General features: G+C 34.9%; 1 protein-coding gene across 2 annotated transcripts in view; it reads left to right on the top strand.

Moving 5' to 3' along the window:
• Window positions 1-18,336, top strand: part of KIF18A (kinesin family member 18A) — an 87,735-nt gene that overhangs the window by 4,441 nt on the left and 64,958 nt on the right. For both annotated transcript variants that reach the window (XM_063608141.1, XM_003830429.6), the window contains exons 2-7: window positions 4,768-5,138; window positions 7,977-8,134; window positions 11,268-11,372; window positions 12,042-12,152; window positions 14,051-14,248; window positions 17,965-18,141. In XM_063608141.1, coding sequence (XP_063464211.1) covers window positions 4,814-5,138; window positions 7,977-8,134; window positions 11,268-11,372; window positions 12,042-12,152; window positions 14,051-14,248; window positions 17,965-18,141 — 1,074 coding nt within the window. In that variant the 5' untranslated portion in view covers window positions 4,768-4,813. The remainder of the gene's footprint in view (window positions 1-4,767; window positions 5,139-7,976; window positions 8,135-11,267; window positions 11,373-12,041; window positions 12,153-14,050; window positions 14,249-17,964; window positions 18,142-18,336) is intronic.

Raw genomic sequence — 18,336 nt, 5'->3', positions numbered from 1 at the left:
TTTGCATTGTGCTTACTGGTTGAGGATCTCTAATCTGAAAATCCAAAATACTCTAATGAGCATTTCCTTTGAGTGTCATGTTGGTGCTCACAAAGTTTTAGATTTTAGATTTTCAAATTTGGAATGCTCAACCTGATTATAATGAATAATCACGTTGGAAGTATTTGTCTTTCATGTTTTAGTTCCACCAATGAAATCCTACCAGTTTGCTCTTTTGATTCTGTTCAGTAAATACCACTTAGGGGTAGATATGACAAAATTGATCAGAGGCTATAATACTATCTTCTGAACAGCTGTCTGAAAAGAATTTGTGAATCCACACATTCTTGTGCAGATTTAAGAAATACGTTGGTTTGGTTCAGAAAGGCGGGACAACTCAAAGCGGGGGCTTCCAGGCTATAGGTAAATTTAAACATTTTCTGGTTGACAATTGGTTGAGTTTGTCTAAAGACCTAGGATTGATAGAAAGGAATGTTCAGGTTAAAAATAATTGTGGAGACCAAGTTTTATTTTGCAGAGGAAGCTCTCAGCAAATTTCAGAGAGAGAGAGCAGGTTGTAAAATGTTTCTCCGCAGAGCTAAAAGGGTGCCTGGCTTTTAGTTGATTATCTACTGGATCTGCAAAGAAAAGAGGAAAACAAAGAGGGAAGGGGATTATCTATAGAACGTGGACTTTTCCAACAAGAAACTTTGCAGGGCAATTTCAAGGCTTGGCAAGTAAATCTATTTTGGGTGTTAAATATTTTTTCTTTGTCTCATAATGTTATGCCAGAGTCAATTGAAAAGCAAGTCACAATATACGGGGTCAAATAAAACGCATCTGATGAAAATCCATGATTTATAGGGCGTGACTCCCCAGACCCCTTAGATAGGAATTTGGGCAAAATAAAAAATCAGAGTTTAGTCCTCATTCCTTTAGGTAATGGTCCAAATTTCTCCCTGGAATGTTACTTAAATAATCCCCTCATTATAGTCTTATAAAGCACTGTTAACCTTTTCCCTATAATAGCACTTGTCACAGTTATACCTTTACATGTTTGTGTCAATATTTTATTAATATCTGTTTCCCTCACTACACTGTAAATAATAATAGCAAACACTTGTAGTTCATACTCTGTACAAAGTATTGTTAAGTGTGTAATCTTTACAACTTTATGAGATAGGTACTGTTGTTAGTCTTACTTTACAGATGGGGAAGCTGAGCCACAAGGAGGTTAAGTAACTTATCCACTATCACAGTCAGTACGTCATAGAGCTGGGATTTTAACCTAGGCTGCCTGGCTCCAACATGTGATAGTTGTCATGAATTAATTAACTAATTAATTAGGGAGGGATATCCTCCAGCCTTGAGATTCTAAGGTTTATTTTGAAATAATCACTTAGTATTTTATGTTTACTTTGTTAACACTTTCATTTATGTATATTTAATCTATCATTTAAAAATAGTATATCTGTTAAAATACTGTTGAATATTTCTAAAAGCTTTTAGAAATGTGTATAGGAGATAGTTTTTGTTATCACAAGAAATATGGGACACTGCTGGCCTTTAATAGACAGGGGAGAGAAATGCCAAACATCCTCTAATAGGGCAGTTCTAAATGCCCTATAACAGGGCAGTTCTAAGCAAGGAAGAAGTGGCCTACCCAAAGTGCTAGTCATAAGCCCATTGAGAAAAACTCAAAAGATGAACTCAGTCTCTTTGGCAAGAAGAAGCAGGAGTGGGGCAGATAGGAAGAGAATTGGTATTTACTGAATACCTTAATACTTACCTCTTTTAGCCTTTGCAACAAACATTGAGGTATTATTATCTCTTTTATACAAATAGAAACCTGAGACTCACGGGGTTAAGTAATTTGTCCAAGGTCATAAAAGTGAGGTGTAGGTGCTTTGTGACACTTGGCTAGACGGAAGCTCAGGGATGAAAAACAAAGTAGTAATTCACCTGGGACCTGACTTAGAATCCAAATGACCATCCCTTCCTTTTCAGTATTCTATTTTTGGCCAAAGACAGAGTCCTAAAAAGGCAAAGATATGTCTAGCATCTACTGCTTTTAGATTCCTTTGAATTCTGTCCTTATTTGAATTCTGTCCGAAAGTATATGGCTAAGTGGTTTTGTGACATATTTCAGCTTGAATATTGCTATTTCTCCCATTTAAAAAAAAATACAAACAAAACATCTTGACACCACCCCCCCCCCCTTCACTCACACCATTTTTCTCCTCCCTTTGAAACAGTCCTTTCCATATACCTTGTCTATGGATCTTCTCCTTTCGGGTTTTTTCCCCACTACTGCCCCAAAATTGCTTTTCTCGATGGCCTCTGTGTTAGTAAATCCCATGGTTAATTCTCAGTAAGTACTTGACCTATTAGCAGTATTTAACACAATAGATCGCTGTTTCCTCCTTCATTTAGGATTTCCCAAAAGTTTTTAAAGCTTAATACTGCATTAAGACTGAGGACAGCCTTTATTTTCTTATTTTCTTAACTTCCACCTGCCCTGACATTTCCACCTGGATGTCTGTCAAAACTCTGAGACTTAAGCTATCCAAAACTGAACTGATCTGACCCTGCCTCCCACCACTTCCCGCCCTGCTGAAAAAAGCCCTGCTTCTTATTTCCATCTCAGTTGGTGACTACTTTATCCTTCTAATTCTCAAGCCAAAAACCTTGGAGTTATTCTTCAATCCTGTCTGTCTCTTTCACTCTACATCTACCTGTCAGTAAATTCTGTCACCTTTACCCTCAGAATACACCCATAATCTGACCACTTACCACCTCTGCTGCCACTACCCTATTCTGAGCTGACAGAGTTGTCTCTTGTCTACATTACTTCAATAGACTAGTCTATTATATTATCCACATAGCAGTGAGAGTGATAGATTATGTCACTCCTGTGCTCAAAACGACTTCCAATTGTTCTTTGTCTTACTCAGAGTACAAGCCAAAGTTCTTTTAATGGCCTCCATTTCTCCTCTCATGTCTTACTACACTCCCCTTTGCTCACTCCATTCTGGCCAACATAAAGTAGCACCCTGGGTCCTTCTCTCTATGGGGAAACGCTTCCTACAATACCTGTATGACTAACTCCCTCACCTCCTTCAAGTCCTTACTTAAATGTTGTTTTGGGTGAATTTATTATTTTTGTCTCTTTTATTTTAACTTACAAATGACAAAAAAAATGTGTAAGTTTATAGGATACAATGTAATGTTTTGATACATGTGTACACAGTGGAATGAGCATATCAGGCTAATTAATTAACATATCCATCACCTCACATACCATTTTTTTGTTGTGAGAACATTTAAAATGTACTCTTAGCAATTAACCATGGTCACCTTGCTGTGCAATAGATCACCAAAACTATTCCTCTTGTATAACTGAAACTTTGTACCCTTTGACCAACATTTCCCCTTTTACCACCCACCCCACCCTCCTCAGCCTCTGGTAATCATTACTCTACTTCTCTGTGTTCATATTTTTAGATTCTGCATAAAAGTGAGATCATGTGATATTTGTCTTTTTGTACCTGGCTTATTTTACTTAGCATAATGCCCTCTAGATTCATTCATGTCGTCATAAATGACAGAATTTTAGTCTTTTTTAAGGCTGAATAGTATTTCATTGAGTGCATATACCACATTTTTTCGATCTATTTATCTGTTGATAGGCACTTAGATTGTTTATATATCTTAGTTATTGTGAATAATGTTGTAGCGAACATGGTAGGGCAAATATCTCTTCAACATACTGATTTTAATTCCTTTGGATATATACTCAGAAGTGGGATTGCAGGATCGTCCTAAGTCTCACCTCCTTTTGGTCCTTACTCAGATCTTGTTGTTTTGGGGTGTTTTATTTTGTTTTGTGGTTTGGGTTTTTTTGTCTTTTTTTTTGTTGTTCTTTGTTTTTTTGTTTTGGTTTTTGGGTCTGCAGATTCTAGAGTATTTTCTGGATAGTTGAGACTTCCAAATTATTGATCTTTGTTACTTTGTTTACTTTTCCTCTTTGCATGTGAACCAGTCATAAAATCAGACCATAATTTTTAAACCTGCTATCATTGATTCCTTAAACTTGCACACAATTAGAAAACAGAGAGTAGGATCTATATTCAGAGACTAGGTCTCTGAATACACCAAGGAGTCTATGCCATCTCTATCACCTTCAGACCTGAGCTATCTAGTTGAATGCATCCTTGGAACTATTTTTAACCCTATGGGCCTCTGAGATACAGGTAGAGACCAGCCTGGGTGTATCACTTTCCACTGCCAAGGGGCTTGCAGCCAAGATCACTTTTACTAAAAATAGTTCACAAGCTAAGGCTCTCCAATCATACCTTGATATGGTTCTGGGAGATCCTTTTCTATTCATTCCCATGACCTAAGCTGAAATAGTGCTGGAGGGCTTGTGAAAATCAAATCTGGGTTTTAGGATAGCATATCTGTGATTATATATGGTTCAGCTATAGTATTTGAGTTTAAGCCAAATATCCTACTAATATTTCAGGTAAAGAGATTTTTATCGTAGTTTTGTGTACGTATGTGCCATTTAATTGTTTGTTTTAGGGTACTTAAGTGCATATGTGTGTATGTGTGCATATATTTTGTGTGTGTTGTGTGTGCATACGTATATATGTATTTTTCCCCCAGTGTTTACCTAGTGAGTGAAACAGAATTATTAACATCTTTTTTGAATGAATACTACATGCCAGTTGTTTTGCATGAAAGTAAAAACTGATATTAAAACTTTATTTTCTTTTTTAATTTCAGAGAAGTATTCAAGTATTTATACAGATAGGAATCAAGATAATCAACAATGTCTGTCACTGAGGAAGACCTGTGCCACCATATGAAAGTAGTAGTTCGTGTACGTCCGGAAAACACTAAAGAAAAAGCAGCTGGATTTCATAAAGTGGTTCATGTTGTGGATAAACATATCCTAGTTTTTGATCCCAAACAAGAAGAAGTCAGTTTTTTCCATGGAAAGAAAACTACAAATCAAAATGTTATAAAGAGACAAAATAAGGATCTTAAATTTGTATTTGATGCTGTTTTTGATGAAACGTCAACTCAGTCAGAAGTTTTTGAACACACTACTAAGCCAATTCTTCGTAGTTTTTTGAATGGATATAATTGCACAGGTATTTGTTTCAATTTGGGATTTAATTTCTCTATCCGATTTCACTTTTGCATTAGGAGGGACATCTACTTGACCCTTCTAAATATAATCAAATTTAAGGAGCTTGTATGCTAAAAATTCTTAAGAAATTCAATAGACTTGAACTGTAAATATAGACTTTCTTTGAAATTTTAGTTATCATATATAACTTATACATCATTTGTAAACCTTTCTCTTCCAGGGCCTTACTGTGGCCCCTATAGACATCTGTCCTTTCAGTTGCCCATGTTATTAAACCACATGCTTATTGCAATTAACATCAGTTTTCTCATAATCTGTATTTATAACTTTTCCCACAGCTTACCTATGTAATTATCTATTCCTGGAGAGTAGTCAGACATTTCTGAACATTTGACAGTTTCTTTTCAGCAGTTTTTCTTCATGGCACATTGAAATAAAAATGTTTAAGTTGGCGAAGGATAGGAGGAGACTGAGGATCAAAAAACTACCTATGGGGTACTACACTCCTTACCTGAGTGATGAAAAAATCTGTACACTAAACCCCGCAGCATGCAATTTACCCATGTAACAAACCTGCATTGTACCCCCAAACCTAAAATAAAAATTGGAAAGGGGGTAAAAGTGTTAAGATCCCATGTTAATTATCTCATGCCCTTTAGCTCATTGTTAGCCCAAGAAGCATCTTTAGTGCTTTTTTTGGCCTTTCAAGAAAGCCATGTTGATTTCCTTTAAAAAAAAAAAAAAAAAAGAGAGAGAGAGAGAGAGAGAGATACCCAAGATGCAAAATGGCCAGTTTTTCAGTGCCTACCAGGCACTAAACACCATTATTAATATCTTATTTTTGTAATTATTAGTATTTATGATATTTTCCCCAAGACAGCTCACAACTATAACATGTTTCACTGTCTTTTCCTGATTCATTTCAGTTTTATCATGGAAGACATACCCTCTTGATCAAGTAAGGATGGAGTGTGGTTTATTGATTGGTACTACTGTGATTCCCATTTTTAAGAAGATATTCTTTTCCTCTTTCATGAAACTTCATATGTCTCTAGAGATTTTGAAATCTTCTTAACTCTAAGAAAAAAAGTAGACTCTCTATCAAACTACTATTGAATTTTTGGTTTCTTTTTGGCTTTCTTTATATTCTTACCCTGTCTTTAAGACAGCTTAAGAATAAGCTTAAGAATAAGCCATTTTAAACCTTCCTTATATACCAGCTTACATAAAATAGAACAAAGTAAAATATACACCATCTTAATTCATCCTACTGAAAAGTATTTTTGTGGTTTGTTAACATTTGGTTTAGCAGACAGATTGAATTTATAAAAATATTTTCAACCAATAATGATATGAGAAGTTATTGCCTTAACTGATTATTGTATTGGGTATTTACCATATGTAATTCACAGAGTGGATTTTTTTCTTTTTCTTTGTCTTTTTTTTTTTTTTTTTTTTTTTTTGATGAAGTCTTGCTGTGTTGCCCAGGCTGGAGTGCGCTGGTGCAATCACAGCTCACTGCAATGATATGAGAAGTTATTGCCTTAACTGATTATTGTATTGGGTATTTACCATATGTAATTCACAGAGTGGATTTTTTTCTTTTTGTCTTTTTTTTTTTTTTTTTTTTTGATGAAGTCTTGCTGTGTTGCCCAGGCTGGAGTGCGCTGGTGCAATCACAGCTCACTGCAGCCTCAACCTGCTGGGCTTAAGCAATCCTCCCATCTCAGCCTCCTGAATAGCTGGACTACAGGAATGAGCCACTGCCCTCAGCTAATTTTTTGAAAATTTTTGTGGATACAGGGTCTCACTGTGTTGCCCAGGCTGGTCTCAAACTCCTGGGCTCAAGCAATCCTCCCACCTTAGCTGTCCAAAGTACTGGGATTGTAGGGATGAGCCACCGAGCCTGGCCCACAGAGTGGATTTTTTATACATTTAAAGAAACTCACATGACTTTCTCGTACTGAATAGAATCTAGGAAACAAAGTAATTCACCTAAAACAAAAACTTAAAAAGGAATCTTATAAATGGCATCTATCTGGTATTTATTCAAGTACCTGCTTTGTGGCAAGTGATTTGTTAGGTGATAAGGATACATGGCCTCTGCCTTGGTGGAGCACTCAATTGGAAATACAGTGTGATACATGCCAGAAGAGAGGGATGTGGATATGCAGCATATACTAAGGGCTGAAGTGAAAGAGTGGATGTGTCTGCCTAGGACAATGAGGGAAGGCAGAGAAAAATGATATTTGTGCTGAGCATTTAGAAGCAGGTGGAAGTTTTCCAGCTGGATCAAGTAGAGGGACTCCTCAGAACAAAGACAGCAGAGTAGAAAGGAGCAGCAAATGCTGAGAGTATTGAATAATTAAGTATCCCTAGATCACAGCAAGGAAGCAGTAGGCTGGCAAAATAAGCAGGCACCCTCTGAGTGCTTTATAGTATTCCAAAGTGAGGAATTTGAACTTATGTAAACCTGGAACAATTAAGAAGGTTTAACGTATTCCAATTTCTTTTTCATAAAGATGACTACAAATTGCAAAGGATAAAGAAGATGGAAGATGAAGACTAATCTGTAGAGAGATTTTAAGATTGCTTTGAAAGAGTGGTTGTTAGAGTGGGGGGCCGGGGGTAGTGATACCATTTATCAGAATAAAGAACATAGGAGTAAGAGTAGATTTATGGTAACATTCCCAGGTTTTAAGGATAAGACTATAATTTTGGATTTGTAGGGTTTAAAGATACTGTTCAGGATATCCAGATGGAACTATCCACTAGATAGTAGATATAATAGAGTTATATTTCATAACAAAGAGTTTTGATCCCTTTCTTAAAAACTCAGTACTTGCCTATGGTGCCACTGGTGCTGGGAAGACCCACACTATGCTAGGATCAGCTGATGAACCTGGAGTGATGTATCTAACAATGTTACACCTTTACAAATGCATGGATGAGATTAAAGAAGAGAAAATATGTAGTACTGCAGTTTCATATCTGGAGGTAAGTTGGGAATTTAGATTAATCAATAGTTTTGGGAAATCATTGACATGATTCATACAAATGATTTTATTATATAAGAGTTTTCCGGTGAATATATAAAATCATTAACATTCCTTGTCTTGAATATTTGTTATGCATCTTTTTCTGTTAATTTTTTTTTTTTTTTACTTTGGCAAAATTTCAGACTTATAGAGAAGTTGCAACAATAGTACAAAGGACTTCCAGATACCCTTCATACAGATCCCCCATATGTTAGCATTTTACTGCATTTGCTTTCTATGTGTGTGTATACATTTCTTTCTTTCTGAGCTAGGTTGCACACTTGTAAAAACAGGACTTTTTAAAAGTAACTGCTAAATAGGTACCAAAATCAGGAAATTAGCAATGATACAATATAATTATCTGTAGATCTTAGTGAGATTTTGCTAGTTATTTCATTAATACCCTTTATTGTAAAAGAAAATTGTATTCAGTTGTTATATCTTAGTCTCCTTAATCTGTAATTTTTTGTCTTTTATAACACTGCCATAAAAATCCTCAGTTTGGATTTATCATGATTAGATTCAGATTATGCACTGACAGTAACACAAGCAAAGTGATGTTCACTTCTTACTGCATCAGAAAAGGCTTAAGCCGTTGATTAGTCCCCATACTGGGAATATTAACTTTGATCAGTTTTATTATGCTGTGGTCTGTAGAGTTTCTCCACTTTGAAGATACGTTTTACCATTTATAATTAGTAAGTACTATGTATGTAGACAATGTAAATATTCCTTACTCCTCAAACTTTTATCTATTGTTATTAGTATTCACTGATGATTGGTGACTGAATCAATTACTATTATGATGGTAGATGATGGTGATTTTTAAATTCCATCATTTCTTGTACATTTCTTTATTGACTTTCTACTATAAGGAAGAGTTTTCCCCTTATTATATCAGCCTCCTGCATTTTTACTTTATTGAATAGATTATAATCCCTTTCTGTAATCATTTTTTGTATGTTCAAATTGTGTAAGATTTGGCTAGTTGAGACTTCTTCATGTTGTCTCTTGTGTCCTTTTGAAATACCCCATCATTCTTTGAGGCCTTCTACCCTCTTAATAGTCAACAAATGGTAACTAAGTGGCAGACACTCTAACTTTGCATTCAAATAGTGTTTCAGAAACCAGTGCAGAAACATAAAAACCCTGATTTCATTGCCTATTTATTTCTGGTGCCATAAAATTTCTCTCTTATTAACATCTTGTAGTTTGGTCCCTACTTAGAATTTCTTCCAAAGATTGATTAAAATCATATATGTTGCTAAAAATTTCTTCATTAGAACTTATAGATAAAAAAGAAGTAAAACTCATTTTCTTTGGTTGGTTAACTATGAAAAGAATTGTTCTGAACTCAATTGGGAAAAGACGGTGCCAGCATTCATTATTTTTTCCTTAGATCCTTTTTATAACTGGGAGAATTTTGAAGTTTGGTTATTTTCACAATTTTTATTTTTTCTTTTAATCTACTTTCATATTATTAATGATAAGGCAGTGTATAATATGGTTTTCTACTCAAGCTGTGCACCAGAATTGCCTATAGAACTTTTTAAAAATAGGCCTAGGCCTCACACTTGGGATATTTTAATTTAGCAGGTCTGGGGTGTGGCTGAGGCATCTGTGTTTTTTAAATGCTCCTTGGTGAATGTCATACATAGACCAGCTTGAGGACAATTATTCTAATTTTTGATTTGTTATGATTGAAGTGGGTAAGGGGAAGCAATAGTAAAGTGACTGCTGCTCATCAAAAAGATATGATTTAAAAATATTTCTTCACATTATCATTTTACTACTTTTAAGGGTTTATTACATTCTAATGCCTATCATTCATTGTAGAGAATTGTACCAGCAATGAATTATCACTATGAGCTACTTATTAGAACACAGAAGGAAATAACACAAAATAATTTTTTAGAGACTAAATTTTGTTATGTTTTTTTCTTAAATCTTGTCAGTAATAGTTGTAATTGTCATTTGGTTAGCAAGTAATAAACTTTATACCTTTAATAAATTCATAAAATCGGGTCACTAGTACTACATAGAAATGTGTTACTTATAAAAATTACTTTTTAAAAAATGGCCAGAGATATAAACTACAGATGTGTATTCAGTATGATGCAGTAGAGTGAAGCTGTCTAGGCTCCAGTTCCTACTCTGCTAATACCTTTATGACCATGGACAAATCATTTAACCTCTCAGAGTCTTAGTTCCCTCATCATTCAAATGGGTCTCCTTTTGAAATTTATTATTAGTAATTATATGTCAAAATTAATGTAATTGAAGGATAACCGAAACAAATACCACCTGTCCTTGGTATGGGTTTTCTGTAACATTTAAGCTCTAAAATTTCAAAAGTTTGGACTACTTGGACATTGTGAAATAATAGATATCTTCCACAGTAAGAACCATGCCATCTCCATACAACCTGCATTTCCCAGAGTTTCCCAGTACCGTGTGTTCCATACATTTCCTGAAAATAAGAAAATGGGCCGGGCGCGGTGGCTCACGCCTGTAATCCCAGCACTTTGGGAGGCCGAGGTGGGCGGATCACGAGGTCAGGAGATCAAGACCATCCTGGCTAACATGGTGAAACCCCGTCTCCACTAAAAATACAAAAAATTAGCCAGGCGTGGTGGCGGGCGCCAGTAGTCCCAGCTACTGGGGAGGCTGAGGCAGCAGAATGGCGAGAACCCGGGAGGCGGAGCTTGCAGTGAGCCGAGATTGCGCCACTGCACTCCAGCCTGGGAGACAGCGAGACTCCGTCTCAAAAAAAAAGAAAAGAAGAAAATGCACTTCAGCTATCTTACTTATCTCTGTTTCACCATAGTCATCAAGGCAGGAATTATGAGTGAGGGGATGACTCCAACTTTAAGTTTCAGTTTCAAACCTAGGTAATCAAACTCTTCAATTTTCTGGAATGATAGAAAATTAATGGCAACATGAGATCGAAGGTATGAGGTGAATAAAAGTGAGGTGCTGCTTGTCTTTAGGATAAAATTCTAATAACTTTAAATTAGCAGTGTATGTGTGATGTAATCACCATTTTTTTTTTTTTTTTACATCAATGCTAAAGCAGTTCTTTTTATTTTAAGGTATATAATGAACAGATTCGTGATCTCTTAGTAAATTCAGGGCCACTTGCTGTCCGGGAAGATACCCAAAAAGGGGTGGTCGTTCATGGACTTACTTTACACCAGGTATGTATATAAACATCTTTTTCCCTGTTAGAATAGCAAATGTGACTATTAAGCTATTTTCACCAGCCATGCACTTACTTTCCATCCTGTTTGAGAAAAAAAACTAATGAGGTACAGAATTTAAATGATTAGGGTATATTTTTAGTCTTATTTTGTTTTCTTTTAAAATAGAGTGAACTTTTTAAAAACATTTTTTAAATTTTATTTTTAAATTTTAATCTACGTATGTATGTATGTATGTATGTATGTATGTATGTATGTATGTATTTATTTTGTGACCGGGCTATGAGACTGGCTAATTTTTGTATTTTTGGTAGAAAGCGGGAGTTCACCTTGTTATTCAAGCTGGTCTCAAACTCTGGGGCTCAAGATCTGCCTGCCTCAGCCTCCCAATGAGTGAGCTTTTCTTTCAAAAATCTGCTTGAACATTTAATGTCATATTATTCTACTCAATAGACTCCACTCCTGAGAAACTAGATTTTATCTTTTATTCTTCATATAAACACACACAATACTAAGCAGATGAGACAAAGTTAGTATTTAATAGGATTGAATTTATAGAAAACATTTTCTTTTACCTTTAAATCTTTTTGTTTTTTGAACATTTATTGAAAAATTTAAAGATATATTGCTGCTTTTTAAATTTTGCTTCTACTTAAACTTCTCCAGCCCAAATCCTCAGAAGAAATTTTACATTTATTGGATAATGGAAACAAAAACAGGACACAACATCCCACTGATATGAATGCCACATCTTCTCGTTCTCATGCTGTTTTCCAAGTAAGAGGCCACTAGACTATCACTCTTAAAATTGGATTTAAAATAAATGAAGCTAAATTCATGAATCATCATTTTCATACATGTGAAAAAAATCTGTCTGTAGACTTCACTTGTCAGTACTTTCCTTTATAGCTTTGAAAAGTTTCTGTCACCAAGAGTATTTATAATTGAGATGCTTAAAACAAAAATACAAAATTTCTACCTTTGTAAACATACAGGAGGATAAAGTTGTAGTAATAAAAGTTGTTTTGTTTTTGCTGAAAATATTTAATCTTTCAAATAAATAATCTTATATTCACAGTAAAACTTATCTCTATAAATCTAGACTTGTAGAACTAATAATTTGGGAACATACTGATTCATCTTTAAAAGATTTCACCATAAGGACCATGTAAATAGTCGCATTCCTTAAGGAAGTATGATTCAGTTGGCACAGTACGTCTTAGGAATACAATTCCAGAAAGAGCTAAAGCATAGGTTAATAGCTATTATTTCTTATAGTTTCTAGTCCTTTTAATACCCAAATGATAATATAAAGCTTCTTTTAGTATTATGCCATCTGAGATACATCTTATAAGAAAGAAATTGTTATAGTTGAAAGAATTGATATTGAAGGCAATCAAACCATTCATATAGTCCCTGGTCAACAAAAATTTCATTAATCTTTTTTGTTCTTACCACTAACTCTTCGGTTATTAATAGTCTTGAGAGAAATGTTTCTCTGTGAAACTGAGATGTCTCTGAAATATCTTAGATCCTGCTTTATAAAACAATTTAATAAATGGGTTTATAATTAAGTAATATCTTACTTTCCTCATCTTTTGTTTGCCACCTAATGTAGTTCAGATAATCCTTACAGAGTAGCTTAAAATATTTGAATAAATTATGCTTTACTAGGCAGTTGAAAATGACAAGTAGACTTTACTGTATAGTTATGTGCCGCATAACGACATTTCAGTCAACAACAGTCCACATATACAACAGTGGTCCCGTAAGATTACAACAAAGCTGAAAAGTTCCTATTCATCTAGTGATGTCATACTCATCATAATGTCGTGGCGTAACACATTACTCAGATGTTTGTGGTGTTGTTGGTGTAAACGAACCTGCACTGCCAGTCATATGAAAATATAGTACATACAATTATGTACAGTACATGAGACTTGGTAATAAATGACTGTGTTACTGGTTTATGTATTTACTTTTTATTGTTATTTTAGAGTATGCTCCTACTTATTACCCCAAAAGCAGTCTGCTACATTCTGTTTACCAAGTCTGTGGATTTTATCATTTTCTCTCATGTTTGATTTATGATATTTTCACAATGAGGAAGTCACCTAACAGTGCATTTCTCAGAAAGTAGCTGTGTTGTTAAGTGATGCAAGACTGTACTATCTTTTTTATATATGATATTTTAATTATGAGGACATATACAAGTTTGGGGGATTAGAATAAATTTACTCTTCAGTTTGGATCAAGATTCGAATTCAGCTTCCCTTGAGGGGCAATCTCTAGATACATGCAAGGCATTCTAACGAGTAGCTTTGGTTTTTTCTTAGGAACGTTATTTCTATAGGACCTGTGTTTCTAACCATCACCTCTGATAATTCCATGTCCTGGTTCAAGGGGTACCAGAATACAAATGGAAGTTTTGATCTTCTGTCAAGTCAAGAGTTATTTTTCCTCTGGTACACATATAGAAAGTCTTTTCATTTTTATATTTTTCTCAGCTATGGTGATTACTTATAGTGCTCTTAAATATCAATTAGATTATACCTTGTTCAGTTGTTTTTTAAAATGAAAATAATTTTGATTTTGTGCTCTATTAAAGTATATATTTCCCTTTTAATTTTGTTAAATCTTATCCTCATTTTTTTCTATTTTGTAATTTCAAAAAGATTTACTTGCGACAACAAGACAAAACAGCAAGTATCAATCAAAATGTCCGTATTGCCAAGATGTCACTCATTGACCTGGCAGGATCTGAGCGAGCAAGTACTTCCGGTGCTAAGGGGACCCGATTTGTAGAAGGCACAAATATTAATAGATCACTTTTAGCTCTTGGGAATGTCATCAATGCCTTAGCAGATTCAAAGGTAGGCATTATATGTTTATTTGTTAAATAGTTTGAAATATTGAAATAGATAAGAAAGATACTATTTAATATGATTTTGTTTTAAACGTCTGGTATATATCACATTTCAAGGGTATATCAGTAATGTTAATATATAGATCAAAGACCTCAGAAAACCTAGTGTATTAAACTGATTTTTATTTCTTTTTTAATTTCCAGTTTTATAATGAGAATTGGTTAAATAGAAAGTAATGAATACCAGATTGATAGTTAATATTTTATGGTACATTCTCATCACTTATTTTGAACTTGGTTTTTAAAGTGATCACTACATAGCAAACATGTTAATTAAATTGGCATGAAGACAAACTAACCATATTTTTAAAAACTAAATTCTGTTGTTTAGTATTTTATATATTATAAAATACGGTTAAGTATTAAAGAGTGTTGATTTTTTTTTAAGGGGGGTTTAAGTTATAAAATGTCATGAAATCACCTAATAAGATAATGTTTACTAGATGCTTCTGGGCATATTTAAATATAGTTTACATATACCGTATGCCAGACGTGCTTACCTAGAACACAGTGTATTTCACAACATAGATATTTGTAAAAATGACATCCTTTCAAAAAAATTATAATATGGCAATTTAAGTTAAACCATACTCGAAAGCTTTAGCTTGTTAAACTGTTCGAAAAGCTCATCACTAGTCATTAGAAAAATGCAAATCAAAACCACAATGAGATACCATCTCCTGCCAGTTAGAATGGCGATCATTAAAAAGTCAGGAAACAACAGATGCTGGAGAGGATGTGGAGAAATAGGAACACTTTTACACTGTTGGTGGGAGTGTAAATTAGTTGAACCATTGTGGAAGACAGTGTGGCGATTCCTCAAGGATCTAGAACCAGAAATACCATTTGACCCAGCCATCCCATTACTGGGTATATACACCCAAAGAATTATAAATCATTACTAGAAAGACACATGCACACCTATGTTTATTGCAGCACTATTCACAGTAGCAAAGACTTGAAACCAACCCAAATGCCCATCAATGATAGACTAGATAAAGAAAATGTGGCACATATACACCATGCAATACTATGCAGCCATGAAAAAGGATGAGTTCATGTCCTTTACAGGCACATGGATTAAGCTAGAAACCATCATTCTCAGCAAACTAACACAGGAACAGAAAACCAAACACTGCATAGCAGGTTCTCACTCATAAGTGGGAGTTGAACAATGAGAACACATGGACACAGGGAAGGGAACATTACACGCCAGGCAGGGCCTGTCAGGGGGTGTGGGGGCTAGGGGAGGGATAGCATTAGGAGAAATACCTAATGTAGATTACAGGTTGATGGGTGCAGCAAACCACCATGGCACATGTATACCTATGTAAGAAACCTGCACGTTCTGCACATGTATCCCAGAACTTAAAATATAATTTAAAAATTAAATTTAATTTTTTAAAAAAAGCTTTGGCTTGTTAAACTGTTCAAAATGTTACCTTTGATTTAGAATAAGTATATTAAAATAATTGGAGCAGGTTTTTTTTTAAAAAAAGGCAAATTACTGAAGTCACATGAAGATTGCAAAAGCAAGATGTCTTTTATATTCTGAGTTAAAATCTCAAACTTGTAAGCAGACAGCATGACACAGAGACGGATTTTGTAAACTTAAGCCATTCATAAGATTTTTGCCATGTGAACTAATCTATAATTTTTTAATAATGACTCCTATTGAGTCATTTGTGAGTCAATGTTTAATATATGTCTTGTACATGTAAAATCACTTAAAATAGCACCAGCAGTGCATATTTCACACTGTTTGGGAAAGACTGCTATGGTGGAAGCACATTGCTACTGAGAATTGGGGGAACTAGGACCTATTTCTGGCTCTTTGAACTACTAGCTTTGTGACCCTAGTCAAATCATTTCACTTTATGCTTAGCTTCAATTTCCTGTTTTGCAATATGAAAGATATACATTGGATAACATTAGGTTGCTTTTAGCTTAACATTGTAAAGAATCTGTTCTTATATAAACGTTCTACTTTCTGGAAAATTTATTTGTTACTTCAAAATCAGAAACAAAACTTAACAAAATTTATTTGTTACTTTTACTTTTTTCTTTTTAGGTAAAAGAAAATCTTGAAGTATTAGGTTCTTTTAGAACACTATAGTGATTTCAGGAGAAATGTCTGTAACATTGTAATTATAATTTATTTCATATCGATATTAGATGGTTATTTAAGGAGAAAAGTAGCTCTAAGCCATGCAGAGTTATTATTCCTCTAGTATATTTGTATAGGACATCTGTTTACTTTTGTGTTTTAATTTTTTTCAATGATTGGAAATATTTTTAAATAGACATTTTCAAATAGTTTTAGATTTACAGAAAAGTTACTAAGATGATACAGAAAGATTTTGTTAAATATGCTCCACACCTGGTTTTCCCTATTGTTTTTTATATTAATATGGTACATATATCACAACTAATGAACCAATATTAATGTATTATTTTATTTTGAACTAAAGTTCATACTTACTCAGATGCAGATATTTTTAAATATGATATTTGTTTCATATATTCACTGAATAATCCTGTAAGATTCTTTGTCATCACCTCAATCACCAATTATAAGTCTGGATAAAATTGGGTAGCGCTTAAGTTCTTATAGTGAAGTGTAGGGTCAAGCCCTACGGGACTTGGCAGGTGTCCTCCCCGTGTGCGGAGACGAGAGATTGTAATAAATAAAGACACAAGACAAAGAGATAAAGAGAAAACAGCTGGGCCCCAGGGGACCACTACCATCAAGACACGGAGACCGGTAGTGGCCCCGAACAGCTGGGCGCGCTGATATTTATTGCATACAAGACAAGGGGGCAGGGTAAGGAGGGTGAATCTTCTAAGTGATTGACAAGGTGAAGCAAGTCACGTGATCATAGGACAGGGGACCCTTCTCTCTTAGGTAGCCGATAACAGAGAGAGAGATGGCGCATACATCCGTGTTTTCTTCTGTGCACTTATAAGAAAGATCAAAGACTTTAAGACTTTCACTATTTCTTCTGTTGCTGTCTACTGTGAACTTCAGAGAGGAACCAGGAGTACAGGAGGAACATGAAAGTGGACAAGGAGCATGACCATTGAAGCACAGCACCACAGGAAGGGGTTTAGCCCTCCGGATGACTGCGGGCAGGCCTGGATAATATCCAGCCTTCCACAGGAAGCTGGTGGAGCAGAGTGTTCCCTGACTCCTCCAAGGAAAGGAGACTCCCTTTCGCGGTCTTCTAAGTAATGGGTGTCTTCCCAGACACTGGCATTACCACTTGACCAAGGAGCCCTCAAGCGGCGTTTGTGCCGGCATAATAGAAGGCTCACCTCTTGCCTTCTAGATCACTTCTCACAATGTCCCTTCAGCAGCTGACCCCATACCCGCCGGTTATTCCTAGGTTATATTCGTAATGCAACAAAGAGTAATATTAAAAGCTAATGATTAATAATGTTTATAATAGTGATTGATAATTGTCCATGATCATCTCTATATCTAAGTTGTATTATGACTATTCTTATTCTAGCTGTTTTTTTCATTATACTGAAACAGTTTGTGCCTTCAGTCTCTTGCCTCGGCACCTAGGTAATCCTCCCCCCACAGTGAAGTGCTAAAGTGGTAGCAGGTTTGCATTTAAATGTGGAAAATGACATAAGATCTCTTTTTTGTGCTTTCAGAGAAAGAATCAGCATATCCCTTACAGAAATAGTAAGCTTACTCGCTTGTTAAAGGATTCTCTTGGAGGAAACTGTCAAACTATAATGATAGCTGCTGTTAGTCCTTCCTCTGTATTCTACGATGACACATATAACACTCTTAAGTATGCTAACCGGGCAAAGGACATTAAATCTTCTGTAAGTCTGTTTACTCTGCCTTTGTTGTGAAGGTATTGTCTGCATATGATTTTTGTAATTCTAATGAAAGTATTAATTCAGGTTATGTTTCTACATAATGAGTTAGGCAGCTGAGGGTTAGAAGGGTCTTTGCTAACCTGCTTAGTCGAACATTAATTTAGACGGTTAAACCATAAAGCATCTTGATTACATATA

Source organism: Pan paniscus, chromosome 9, assembly GCF_029289425.2.
Source record: "Pan paniscus chromosome 9, NHGRI_mPanPan1-v2.0_pri, whole genome shotgun sequence".
NCBI lineage: Eukaryota > Metazoa > Chordata > Mammalia > Primates > Hominidae > Pan > Pan paniscus.
The sequence above is the reverse complement of the archived record's forward strand: the minus strand, read 5'-3'. Positions and strand labels throughout refer to the sequence as shown.